Source organism: Geotrypetes seraphini, chromosome 1 (genome assembly GCF_902459505.1).
Source record: "Geotrypetes seraphini chromosome 1, aGeoSer1.1, whole genome shotgun sequence".
NCBI lineage: Eukaryota > Metazoa > Chordata > Amphibia > Gymnophiona > Dermophiidae > Geotrypetes > Geotrypetes seraphini.
The window spans coordinates 386,557,588-386,572,160 of NC_047084.1; the positions used below are offsets into that span (position 1 = coordinate 386,557,588).

Consider the following 14,573-nt stretch of genomic DNA (forward strand, 5'->3'; position numbering starts at 1 on the left):
CATCTAAAATTGGATTAGCCAACACCAATAGTAAAGAATTATTTAAATTGGTTGATAATTTACTTGACACCGAATCTAAAAAACGATAAAGTTCGGAATGCATTCCAACTGTGGATTGTTTGGCTGAATTTTTTAAATGCAAATTTATCCAGTTAAGATCTGATTTTGGGTCATTTATTAATTTGGACAGGGTTGAGATGATGCAATTGTTGTTGGATGGGTCGAGAACAGACATGAATTGGTCTAATTTTAATTCTCCAGACTGGTTCCTTTTTTGTAAACTATTTAGGAAGTATACTAGGTCTAATTGTAGGCTTGATAATTGTCCTCCCAATGTATTGAGTAACGCATCTTTCAAGTTTAAAACTGAATTATTTAGATGGACTATTTTCTTATTTAATGAGGGATGATTTCCACAAGATCTTGGCCACATTGTAGTTACTCCCATTGTCAAAAATTCAAAGGAGCCTATTACCTGTAAAACTAATTATAGGCCTGTGGCTAGCATTCCATTGTTTGCGAAAATTATGGAGGGCTTGGTAAATGTTGAGTTGGTTAATTATTTGGATAAATTTAATATTTTGCACAATTATCAGTTGAGTTTCCGTACTGAAACAGTTATTGCATCGTTATTGGAGTATCTTCACATGCAATTTAGCCTAGGTATAAATGTTTTGATTCTACAACTAGATCTGAGTAGTGCGTTTGACTTGGTTGGCCATGACTTATTGATTTGTTTGGAGACCATGGGAATCACTAGGAATGTCCGTAGATGGTTTGATGGATTTTTACACAGTAGATCTTATCAAGTATATTCTACTGGGACATAGTCATTCACCTGGAGTAATCCATCTGGCGTCCCTCAGGGATCCCCACTGTAACCCACTCTTTTTAATATATATTTGATTTCTCTGGCTAACCTTTTGCAAAAACTTAGTCAAATTCTATATCTATGCTGATGTAAAAGTCCAGATTGCTGAAATTTTGGCAAAGATATAACTTTGAATGTTTAGATTTAAACTTAAACTTAACTCAGATAAAACAAAATTTTTTCTTGCCAGCCCAAATGATACCATTTCAGACAAACAGGTCTTAATCAATGATCAAACCTTTGAAATTGTTCCTTTTATTAGGATTTTAGGGGTTACATTAGATAGACAGTTAACATTTGAGGATCATACTGACCTTAAGATAAAAAGATGCTTTATGATCCTCTGGAAACTTAGAACTATCAAAAGATATTTTGATTTTGTTTCTTTCAGAATTTTGGTACAGTCTCTAATTCTGTCTGTCCTCGACTGCTGTAATATCATCTAGCTTGCATCATTTAAGAAAAATTTACAACATATTTGATTAGTACAAAATATGGCAGTGCGCTTAATTTTTGGCCTGAAGAAATATGATCACATTAGCCCATTTTATCGGCAATTACATTGGTTGCTTTTTGATGCACGTGTTCTTTTTAAGTTTAGTTGCCTTTGTTTTAAATCTCTTTTTGGTTTGGTTCCGGGATATCTAGACTCTCAATTTAATTTTTATACCTCATCAAAAAACACTCATAATAATCTAATGTTTATGTATCCTTCAGTTAAGAACTGTCGTTACAAGAAATTTTTGAATAGGACATTTGCCTTTCAACTAGGCAAACTGAACTCTTGGTTAATAATAATAATTTATATCTTATATACCGCCACAGCTGTAGTGGTTCGAGGCAGTTTACAACAAAGAAGGACTGGACAATCAGCGAATATAGGTACAGTCAGAGAAAATAAGTACAACAAGAAGGGCTGGACAGTCATCGAAAAGGTACAATTGGTGAAAATAGGAATAACAAAGAGGGGGTTGGGTAGTCAGCGAATATAAGTACAATCAGCAAATGAAGATACAGTTTGAATGGGTAAACTGGATACAGAAGCAATAAAAGGGAGCCATAGGTCGGGCATAGAGGTCTAGGTTATAAATCGGTTGAATATGTTAGCTTTTAGTAGTTTCCTGAAGTTTAGGTAGGATGAGGAGCGTGAGATAATAGTGGCCAGCCAATTATTAAGCTAACCTGCTTGGAAGGCGAGAGTTCTATTCAGGTATCTTTTGTAATGGCAGGCCTTTAGAGTTGGATGGCTAAACAGATGGGTTCTGCGTGTGGGTCTGGATGGGCGATCTAAGATAAAATGGGGAACCAAGTATAGAGGGGCCGAACCAAGGATGGTTTTGAAACAGAAACAGGCAAACTTGAATTGCACTCTTGCTTCCAAGGGTAGCCAGTGGAGTTTTTGGTAGTAGGGAGTTAAGTGTTCCCATTTTTTTAGTCCAAAGATCAGACGGATAGCCAAGTTTTGGATGATTCGTAGTCTTTGAATGGTTTTTTTTGAAGGATCCCAGGTAGATAATGTTACAGTAATCGAGTAAGCTTAGGATGGAGGATTGTACAAGTAAGCGGAATGAGGGAGCATCAAAGTACTTTCTGATGGTTCTTAGCTTCCATAAGGCAGAGAAGCCTTTTCTGACCAGTAGGTCAGTGTGTGCTTTGAGAGTAAGGTAGCGGTCTAGTGTCACTCCTAGAATTTTTATGGAATCTGTGATGAGAAAGACTTGACCATTTAAGGAGATTGATGAATCTTTGATTTTATCATTTGGACTTGCCAGGAAGAATTTGTTTTTTTTCTGGATTGAGTTTCAGTTTGAAATCGGCCATCCATAGTTCAATTTGAGTTAAGATTGATGCCAGGTGGATGTTTGTCTCAGGGGTTATGTTAGTTAGGGGAAAGACTATGGTGATGTTGTCAGCATAGATGTAGAATTTGATCTTCAAATTTTGCAGTAGATTCCCTAGAGCAGGGGTGTCCAATGTCGGTCCTCGAGGGCCGCAGTCCAGTCGGGTTTTCAGGATTTCCCCAATGAATATGCATGAGATCTATTTGCATGCACTGCTTTCAATGCATATTCATTGGGGAAATCCTGAAAACCCGACTGGATTGCGGCCCTCGAGGACCGACATTGGACACCCCTGCCCTAGAGCGACCAGGTAGATGTTGAACAGCATGGGGGACAGAGGGGAGCCCTGCGGGACACCACATGCGTTAACCCAGCTGAAGGAATGAGTATTGTCACTGTAAACTTGGTAAAAGCGTTTACTTAGAAAACCCTGGAACCATTTTAACACGTTGCCCGAGAGTCCGATTGACTCCAAGCAATTCAGAAGAATGGCGTGATCAACTAAGTCAAAGGTGCTGCTAAGATCAAACTGCAGGACTAGTGCACTTGTGCCCTGACTAAACAGGTTATGGAGGAAGTCTAGTAGAGAAGCAATGACAGTTTCAGTGCTGTGTCCAGAATGAAAACCTGACTGGTTATTATTTAGAATGTTGAATTTGTCAAGATAGGTTGATTTTTTTTTTTCAGTTCAAAAATGTTTTATTAGGTTTTATAAAACCACAACAATCAATACAAAACATATGGTGCAGACCAATGAATACTAATGCATAATATCTGGTACAGAAGAGAGCACCACAATACAATCAGTACAATAATAAAATAATAATAATAATAATGAAAGGAAGCGAAATAAAACAACAAAATCACTGTTTGGCATAGGCAATATAAAGAAAAATATAGAGCATTGTCTGGATATCACTCATTGAAAAAGGACTCAGTGCAGTATTAAAGTTCAATACAGGAAAAGCATAGCAGTGCGAAAGTATAGTATTGACATTGAAAGTAATTTCCAATCAACCCATTTGATAGTCCAAGGAATCGACCTTAGGGATGGGGAGGAAAAGTAGAAAATTCCAGAAGAGAAGCCCAGAGTTTTTCAAACGTTTTCACTGACCGCAGTCGCTCTGCAGCAATGTGTTCGTATTTGGCCACCAAGCAAACCATGTTTCACCAAGCATTGTATTCAGTGGCTGCTAAATTCTTCCAGTTGGAAAGGATGATTTTAATTGCAATGATCACTTCCCCAAGCTTTCCGTCTGCTATACACAGACCCTATGGCTTGTATCCTGGTGAATGGCACACATTACGTCTGCCTTCCCGATTGCTAGAGGCACTTACGATTTTGCTTGATGATGACCTGCAGGGCCTGCCGGAGGATGATTCGCAGCTGTGGGTTTTGGCATTTGCGGACGACCTCCTGTTGGCCCTTGGGGAGCCACAACAATCACTTCCCCGAGCTTTAGAACTGTTAGATGAGTATAGTATGTATTCAGGTCTGGTACTTAACAAACAGAAATCGATGGTTTTGCCCTTATCTCCGGAGGTGCAGACAGAATGGCAGGGCAAATTTCCCCTTGCTTGGGCCCCAGGGTGCCTGACCTACTTGGGTATTTCCATTTCCCCTGACCTTTCTAAACTCTATGCTTTAAATATTGACCCCCCCCCTCCTTTTAACTTTCATGCAACAAAAACTGCAGAACTGGAGGGTATATCCGTTCTTTAATGGGGAAAATAGCATTGTATAATATGGTGTTAGTGCCCCAGTGGCTTTATGTATTTCAGATGCTACCTGTGCTGTTATCTGCTAAACATGATAAGTTCATTGGTAAAAGCCTCCAAAACTATTTGTGGAATGGCAAGAAAGCTCGATTGTCTTTGTCCCACATGGCAAAGCCTAAAGATCTAAGTGGCTTGGGACTGCGTAATCTCAGAATGTTGTCTCAGGCGTGTCAGATGCGACATCTTAACGACTGGTTCTGGGGGACTAGCCACTTTTCGGCTCCACGATAGGAACTTTCTCTTTGTGCTCCCTTATCATTTTAGTTACCAGCTCCATGTGAAGCGCTTGCCTCCGAAGATGTCATCTGCATGGAACCTCCCGCTGTTACCGTTGCGACATTTGTGGCAGACCCTATGTCAACAACTTCACATACCATCTCATGTGACACCTTATTTACCTCTACAGGGAAATGGAGACTTTGTTCCGGGCATGCCTCCGTTATCCTCAACGGTATGGCAGGCCAGTACTAACCAGTATCTTTTTCAATTGGTACACTCAAATGGGACCCTGAAATCATGGGACGAACTTAAGGGGGAGCATGGTTGGACAGCAAATGACTGGCTTTCCTATGTACAACTCTCCTTTTATGTTCGTTCATTGCCTCAGAACTGTATCGCAGACAGGCGGATGGAGACCCTATCTGAGGCCCCATGTTTGTCTGCGCAAGTGTTGATTCCCCTGCGATTTCATCATCGACACTTATGCGGCCAAATGGTCACTGGATCTTCACTGTGTGGTGACCAGTCACATGATTAAAATAGGGATTCATAGGGCGGCTCAGTTGACATCTCGTTGTATGGTATTGATTGAAATGAACTATAAATTTTTGTTACCTCTTTACAGGTCTCCAATGTACATGTATAGGGCAGGACTATGTGACTCTGATCAATGTCTCAAATGTCATCATTCCCCTGCCACTCTTGGACATCAGTTTTGGTCTTGCTTGCAGGTACAGACATTTTGGCAGCGCGTTCATCAATACATTATGGCTATGTGGAATTACAACTTTGTGTTTCCTCTGATACTGCTAATTACCTGGGAGTCCCTTCCTCGTTTGTTTCCAAGGGGATTCTGGAGTTTTTTGGATTGAGCAATCCTGCTGGGGAAGAAGGTGATACTTCATTGCTGGATTTCCTCAGATTCACCAACACTCGCTCATTGGCATACCTTGATGTTACAACAAGCCTCTATGGAACGTTTACAACTTTCCTCACTGGACACTATGCAGGGGCGAGTATTTAGTACTCGCTGGGAGCCATTTTGGCACACACTGACACCCAGAGCTCGTAGTCAATTGTTGAATGCCTGATTTTTATTTGTAACGGACACACTTGAATGGGGAATAACTTCGTTTGCAGTGTACATTGTATATTTGAAAAGGGGGGGGGAGGATGGGTACCATAGTGAAGTACAGAACAGTTTTTGAGACCAAGTATTACTGTTGTACACTTTGCTACCTTGTGTTTTGTATATTTTTCAAAATCAATAAAATATATTTGGAAAAAAACAAATAAAGAATAAATTACTTGTGTTTGTAATGTGAATTATTTATTGTAATAAACATTTTAATTGATTTCTCTCTTTTTATTTGCAGCTCTGATCATAAAGCCGCACTCTCACTTCTTTCAGCTGTCTCCTTAGGAATGATCTTTGTGCTGGTTCAGAGAAGATGCCATCTGGTATCAAAAATAGCATTGGCACTTGGCCTCCTGGGAATCTACAGTTACCGGTCAGCAATTGGCAATGTGGTTTTTCCATGGCAACAACACAATCAAGATATTTCAAAGTAAGTTGTTCAGCAGTTACAGCTTTTATCTCTCTCATAGCACTGGATTGTTTTTTTTCTCTTCTGTTCTTATTTTTTTCTTCCCCAGTAGTTAGAACATAAGAATTGCCGCTGCTGGGTCAGACCAGTGGTCCATCGTGCCCAGCAGTTTGCTCACGCGGCGGCCCTTAGGTCAAAGACCAGTGCCCTAACAGACTTGCATTACCTGCATACGTTCTAGTTTAGCAGGAACTTGTCTAACTTTGTCTTGAATCCCTGGAGGGTGTTTTCCACTATAACAGACTCCGGAAGAGCGTTCCAGTTTTCTGCCACTCTCTGAGTGAAGAAGAACTTCCTTACGTTTGTATGGAATCTATCCCCTTTTAACTTTAGAGAGTTTGGAAAGCATCTGAAAACTTGGCTATTCTCAAAAATGTAAATCTTGCTACCCTCTTTATAATCACTAACTTTTATAATGTTTTTCCTTCCTTATATTAAAGTTCCTGTAAATCGTTCTGAGCTCCATCTCTATGGAGAAGATGCAGTATATAAACATAAGGTTTAGTTTAGTTTAGTTTCTCAGTCAGGATCCAGTTTCCATGGAGAACCCAGATCTCTTTGGTCTTACAGCATGACTGTTGAGCACATGTCCTTGACCCGCAAGGACTATTCTGAGATAGTCATAGCTACTCTCTTGAGCAAAGAAACAAGCAAAGAAGCAATCAATATGTGTGGCCTAAGTTAAGGCCTGGAAGTCTTTCCAGCTCTGTTGCTCCAAAGATCAGGTTGAGCCTTTCACAGTGCCAATTCCTGTGATCCTAGCATTTTTTCAAACTGGATTAGAAAAGGGTCTAGTAGTAGCATCTTTAAAGATCCAGGTGGCGGGCCTTTTGTGCTTCCAGTCTTGAGGGGGAAAACAATCTCTGGCATCTCACCCTGATATGACCCGGTTCTTGGAGGTAGTGCGCAGGTTGCAACCTCCATATGCCAGCCTTTTCCATCCTGTAATCTGAATATCATTCTGAAGGGCCTGTCCACGAGTCATTTCTTCTGGACCTCTCAGTGAAGATGGTATTCCTGGAGGTGATAGTCTCCACAAGACAGATACGCAATTGCAGGCTCGCTCTTGAGAGCACTTCTTAAAGATCTCAGAAGCTGGAATTTCTCTGTGCATGGTACCTTATTTCCTTCCGAAGGTTGTCAGCTTATCATGTCAGCCAAGAGTTTTGTTACCCACTTTTTATCTTTATCTTACACAGGTTCGAACAAGCAAGATTGAGATATTTCTGAGGTTAGATGTGCGAAAAGTTCTACTCCAGTACCTGGAAAGGACAAATGAGTCTCGCTTTTCCGACCATCTTTTTGTGCTAATTAGTCCATCCAGACTAGGCAGAACAGCTTCCAAGGCTTCTATCACCAGTGGCTTCACATGGCAATTTTGTCAGTATACAATGGCTTTGGTAAACAGCTGCCTATTTCTCTCAAATCTCATTCAAACAAAAATGTGGCATCTTCATGGGCGGATTCCCGGGCAATTTCACCTAAAGAGATCTGTAGAGCAGCTACTTGGTCTCTTCTCCATACCTTTACAAATTTCTACAGAGTGGACATGGCAGTTTGAGCATATGCTTTTGGTCCTCAGTTTTACGGGCAGGCTCACCTGTCCCTCCCTAGATGTCTGGCACTGCTTTGGTACGTCACCTAATGTAAGGACTCCTATGTATATGTAACAGAATGAAAGATTAGGCTCTTACCTGGATAATATTGTTTCTGTTAATATACACAGGAGTCCATATAGCCACCATGTGCATTCTGCAGTTCGCCTTCTTTCTGCCTCGGACAACTCTATGGTCCAGAACTGGAGTTCTTCTCCTGTCATTTGGATAAACATGTATGATTAATATACTAATAAAGTACTGAGTTATTGAGCTTTGCAGTTCCTTATGTGTTAGTGCTAGTTGCACCAGCAGATTGGTTCATTGATACACCTATGTTGCAAGTTTATGCTAATAATTGTTCTTTTTTTATCAGTTACAGAGCAGAACAGAAATATATGTTATTTCCAGGAAAGTTCCCTGCGCCCCACCTCTTTTCTCCTGTTTCAGTAGAGCTCAATTGCTTTGGTACAAACTGAAGAGGGAGCTATAATAATAATAATAATAACAGCTTATATACCGCAATACCGTGAAGTTCTATGCGGTTTACAAAGATTAAGCAAAGGTACAAATCGATTGACTTTAAGAGGGGAGGAAGAAAGAGGGTTAATAGGACAGGAAATCCACTCAGTTTGAGTGTGACATCTTACTGGTGGCTTTCACTTTACTGGCTCCCACTCCCTTCACCCTAGAAAAAAAAAAAAAAGGAGCATATAACACTGCAGCCTCCTCATCCTCCTAGAGCAGTGTCTCTCAAACTTTCTCAAGCCGGGACACACTAAAGGTAGTGGCCACGGTTTGAGGCACCCAGAAGTACGCAGACGTCACTGGGATGACATCACGTACGTGCCTGACATCATCTCGTTGACGTCCACACATATGCAGAAGCCCTCCAGATGGGCCCTGAGATGCCAGTAGGGGGTGCCAGCAGGGAAAAGGCCGAAGAGAAGGAGAGGCACTGGAGTCAGCTGATTGCCTACAGCAGTGTTTCTCAACTACTTCAAGCTAAGTACCCCCTAAGTCTAACAAATATCAACTGAGTACTCCAACCAAAGATCTCCAAAGGCCCACCCAAGCTCTGCCTCAGATCCCAATCCTTTACTAATTGTAATGCAATTTTTTCCATTTCATTTTTCATATACACACAATATACACAGCAGATATAAATTCTCAAAACTGACACTATATTGAAAATAAAATCATTTTACCTACTGGCGATCTTCTGTAGGCTGCTGTAATTAGCTTTAAAGGTGAGACCGGGAGGCCAGGGGAGAAGCCAGAGGACGCTAGAGAGAAGGGGAAAACATGCAGGCCTTTGGTGAATCAGGCAGCACTGGCGCTGTACCACGTAGGGGAATCAGCTGGCAGGTGCCTCTCTTCCTCCTCAATGTGCCGTGGCACACTTGGAATCTCAGGAGGCACACAGTTTGAGATACACTGTCCTAGAGCCTAGATGGCAGAAGAAAATGCGCTCATCACCACTGTCTCTTGAGGCTGGCATCACCAAAGACAGCTTCTTTTTCACTGTAGCCCTTCAGTTTAATTTTCATTGCAACAAGAAAAGCAAGTTCCATGCTGGCAGCAGCCAGATGACTAGGGTTACCAGATTTTATGACTGTAAAATCCAGACATGTGGCCCTGCCCCAAGCCTGCCCAGTTCTATCCAGCCCCACCCTGTTCCACCCAAGTCACGCTCCATTCCACCCCAGCCCAACCCCCAAATCTCTTCTTGAGCTCAGAGCTGCATTTGGAGGGCCTATGAACATGCACAGGTGTGATGTGATGAAGGCACACGCATGCATGTGACATCATCGCATTGTCTCCGTGCATGCACAGAGGCCTTCCAGATGTGGCCCTGAGCTTGAAGCTTTTCAAAACCCGGACAAAGTGACAGATTTTGAAAAGCCTTTCAGACGCCTGGACAGTCCTCTAAAAAAGAGGACATGTCTTGCTGCATGGAATTGCAGCAAGAAGGAATATTTTTGGAATTTTAAATTATTTCCTCAAATGCCCCATGGGTATGTGATTTCCAGTTAAAATCAAAATTCAAAATTAAGTGAATGTTTTTATTCCATACAGGGCAGTCATTTTTTAGGGGAAACTATTTAGCCTAGAAAATTGCCCTCGTTCAGACATAGTTCTACTTTCAAAATTATTGCAAAGCCTAGGGGTAAAAAGTGCACACAGATTTTGCAGCTGTATAGCCAGCATGAAAATCAGTTAACTTGTCTAATTCTGTGCACATAAAATTTCTACACTTTTGGTGCACACGCCTTTACTGTATATTAGAGCAACTTTATATGTTTAAAGCTGTATAATATAAGCAGATGTGAATAATTGTGTTTAATGTACTGTTCATCTTTTGCTTTTTTTTTTTTAGGGGGATTATTGAAGCTCGCTTTGTTTATGTTTTTGTTCTTGGAATTCTTTTCACTGGCACCAAAGACTTGCTTAAATCCCAACTCTTCATTAGTGATTCCAAGACAAAGTGTAAAGGATTATGGGAAATATACAGTGGACTAGTTCTCTTAATAGCTCTATTGTTTCGACCTCATAATCTTCCAGTTCTGGTATTTTGTTTGTTAATCCAGAATATAATGATGACATTTATCTGGAACATCCTGAAATATGATGCTACTCAAATTACTATAATGCATTATTGGTTTGGCCAAGCATTTTTTTATTTTCAGGTAAGTCACACTAGTGTCTATGCTTTTAGAAAGTTTAATTTTGTGACTAAGCTTCAGAGTGTTGTTTTAACTGTGATCCTGACAATTGTTTTTATTTTAAGGACAGTTGTGAACTAAGTCTATTTTTATGAACAGCACAGCAGATGGTACCATGTTAAAAAAAAACATGCATATCAAATCTGTGACTGGGTGATTTACACTATGTAACACATCCCTGGCTTCTGACAACTTGGCTTTCATTTTAGTAGTAAAATAAAGGGAAAGAGATAAAAGTCTTTAAGACTTCTGACTGTTGGCTATCTGAAACTGCTGATGGAGAGCCAATTGAACTTATTATATGGACAGAGCTAGAGGAAAGAACACACCACCTCCGTTCTGATTATGGCAGTTTTGTGAGCGTTTTTTGTTGTACTGTGGACAGAGAATGCTTTAATTTTGGTATTTGCTTGTTCATGAAGGACATACACAGGAACAACACTAAGGAAAACCTAAAAGTGAAAGTTCAGTTTTAATAACCAGCTTCTCTTCCATCATGAAATTTTAAAATGAGGTCATAAATATTGTATGACACCCTAAACACTTGCTGAAATTATACTTATGATAAATATCTTTAGTGAATTTGCAGCTCAGGTTTAGAAAACTGCTCTACATGCTGCATGAAAAGAGACTTTGGGGCTCATTTTAAAAAGCACGTAGACAACAAAAAGTACCATAGAAATCTATGGCACTTTGTGTGTCTGTGCTTTGAAAATAAAGATGGAGTCCGTATATATGGCAATAAATTTGTTCCCGTGACCTGGACTTGCAGAAGTGCGAATGCTTGCAGTTTTGAGCACCTCCCACATGAAAGCTGAGCATAGTGTCATCTTCCAGTCTTTTCTTTTGCAAGTAAACTGTGCAGAGGGAGTTTTGATCTGTTCTACTTAGTTTACCGTATTTTTCATTCCTTAAAATGCACCTGACCATAAGACACACCCTAGATTTAGAGGAGGAAAACAAGAAAAAAAATTCTGAACCAAATTCTCCCTGCCAGGCTCTGCACCCAACCCCACACTCCTTGCCAGGCTCTGCACTCTGTCCCCCCCTCCCTGCCAGGCTCTGCACCCTGTCCCTCCTCTGGTGGTCTAGTGGTAGGCTGGGACAAGGCACAGATGTCAAGGCAGATGACTTTTTAAAATATGCAATGTCACCTCAGTAACAACTATAGAAAAATAGACAAATATAGTGCAAAATATAGACAGCAGATATAAATTCTCCAAACTGACACATTTTGATCACTAAATTGAAAATAAAATCATTTTTCCTACCTTTGTTGTCTGGTGATTTTTCTTTCTTTCTTTCCTCAGGCCCCAAAATTGTCACTTCTTCCCTCCCTCCTTCCTATGTCCCCCTCAATGCCTTCCAGCCTTTGTCCTCTTCCTCACCCCGTTGTCTGGTGATTTATTTATTTCTTTCCTAACTCAGGCCCACAAATTGTCCCTTCCTCCCTCCCTCCTATGTTCCCCTCACTGCATTCCAGCCTTTGTCCTCTTCCCCCCCCCCAAATTCAGGCCCAACAATTGTCTTTTCCTCCCTCCCTTCTATGTTCTCCTCACTGCCTTACAGCCTTTGACCTCTTCCCCCTCCCCCCAACTCAGGCCTAACACTGCCTTCCAGCCTCTGTCCTCTTCCGCCCCCCCAAGCCTGCCCGCCCGCTGGTTTTCATTGCCTCCCGCTGCTGCCGCTGTGAGGACACATCCACGAAGAGACGGAGGGGACTCCTGGCTAAAGTAGCGGGTCGAACTCATCAGCGTGGCCCAAGAGCGAGGACTGAGCGGGGACCCAGCGGCACTTCACTCCCTCCGAACAGAATAAATTGCTGGGAAGGGCCAGGCGGGTGCAGTGATTGCACGCCGCCAGCACCAGAAGCCTTATCCCCGACGTCAATTCTGACGTCGGAGAGAAGGTCGGCCCGGACCTTCTGTCTGACGTCAGAATTGACATCAGAGGTAAGGTTTCTGGGCCGGCGGTGTGCAATCGCTGCACCTACCTGGCCATTCCCTTCCTCTACTTACAGCGAGCGACAGGCGCCAATCTAAATAAGGTAATGGGGGGAGGGGGTTGGGTATTAGCTCCATAGGATGCACCCTTTTTTCCACCCAGTTTTTTTTGGGGGGGGAAGTGTGTCTTATGGAGTGAAAAATATAGTAATTTTTCTTTTCGGCCTTAAGTTTGTTTTTCTGAGGCTTTGGTGTCCTGAGACCCTATTCTTGCGGATCCTCTGCCTGGGAAAGAATGCAGATTTTGCTGAGCCAGACTGCAGCTCTGCAGGGCAAACCTTCGGGTGGACCAGGGGAGCCAGCCTGCTGTGAGTCTTCAAGATTCAGGGTCCATTCCCCTGGGAGCCAGCTCGCCTTCAGAGTTTCTCAGTTGCTTGAGCACAGGCTGTGGGGATTCTGTGTAAGAACCCTTGGGGTGCCAGCTATGGAGTTTGCCCATCCCTCTCAAGCTACGAGGTTCAATAGGGGTGGAGGTCGGGGTCGATCTGACTAACAGCCTAAAGATTTCTTGGTTTGGAAACATCTGAAGATTTCTTGATTTGGAAACATCTGAAGCAGAAAGTCCTTTCCTCCTCTCCAGCTGCACTGTAACAGCTGACAGGCAGGCACCACCACAGAACTGCGAATACAATTTATTTTCTATGGGAAAATTGGGGTGGGTTTAAAAATCTTAAATTTGAGGGTTTCTGAGGTTAGGGTTTAGGTCTCCCACCTCTAAAACAATCTTTTTCATTGATTTTGATCTTTCAGTTAAGTGTCCATGTTTTTGGTGTGATTTTTCTGGCGGTAGCCATCTTGGATTTCATTTGCTCTTTTTTTCAAATGCCTTTAGCTGCCTCAAAACCCCTCAATTTTTATTTTAATCGACTGGGATTGACTCCTCAGGGTGTGAGAACACTGTAACTTGTAAAAATTGTGAAGGTGTTTGTAAAAATTGTGAAGGTGTTTGGCAGGGAGTGTCCATGTACTGTGTGCCACTGCATATGTGAAGGAGGGGTGGGAGCTTAGTGCTTAGCCCCATCCATGTCTTCAAAGGATCTGCTGTGGGTCCAAGAGCTGGGTTAAAAGTCCCACCTGGATCCCCATCTCACAATGACAAGAAGTGAAGTCTACAGAACTGAGAGCCCAGCCGGAGGTTCTGCAGGTTTCATTTGCTTCCCCTGCACAAGGCTTCTCACCAGAATTTGTAAATCTGATATGTAGAGTCTTTATGATGAGACCAAGTCAGTTAGCACAGCCTTCGGGCACGCAGCTGTCTATCCAGGAAGTGCCTAGCTCTCCGGTGTCTGCTTCTCAGTTGAACAGACTGGACTCTGTCTCCAATGACCTTTCGAAGACAGACTGGCCAGACTGGAGGTCAAACTCCTTGCTTTTTTTGTCTCAGGACTTGGATTCAGTCCTGGATGACTCTTGCTCTCTGTTTGGGTCCAGCAGTCAAGAGGCCTCCCTGTCTTCTGACCAGGGAGATGACCTTAAGATCCACAGCCTCTTCAAGTCAGTCTCTGTGCACCACTTTATTGCCGATGCTATTAAAGAGCTAAAGCTGGAGGCTCCAACCTCCACTTCCCAGTGCACGGTCATGAGTGGCTCTTAATGCTCAGACCTCCTTTTTTTCCTCTGCATCTGGATATTACTGCACTGGTTACAGAACAATGGGAGACCTCAGAGGGGTCCCTGAAGATTGCCAAGGCCATGTCCAGGCTTTATCCCATGGCACCGGAGTTCCAGCAGCTGTTTGACCAGCTAAAGGTGCCACAACATTTGGCTCTCCCGAGTGAGTGTGGTATTATGTTGAAAAATGCTCAGGACCACAAGATGGACATGATTTTGAAAAAGCAATTTGAAGCTCTTGCTCTGGGGACCAATGTTGTTGCTGCTTCCTTTGCTGCTCAGGCCTTCCACACCAGACTGCGACAGCAGCTCTCCGTGGAG

General features: G+C 42.3%; 1 protein-coding gene across 3 annotated transcripts in view; it reads left to right on the forward strand.

Annotated features, from left to right (window-relative positions):
* PIGG (phosphatidylinositol glycan anchor biosynthesis class G) overlaps positions 1 to 14,573 on the forward strand; it is a 327,814-nt gene that overhangs the window by 210,136 nt on the left and 103,105 nt on the right. For all 3 annotated transcript variants that reach the window (XM_033916790.1, XM_033916782.1, XM_033916796.1), the window contains 2 exons: positions 6,087 to 6,278; positions 10,293 to 10,602. In XM_033916790.1, the coding sequence (XP_033772681.1) occupies positions 6,087 to 6,278; positions 10,293 to 10,602 (502 nt within the window). The remainder of the gene's footprint in view (positions 1 to 6,086; positions 6,279 to 10,292; positions 10,603 to 14,573) is intronic.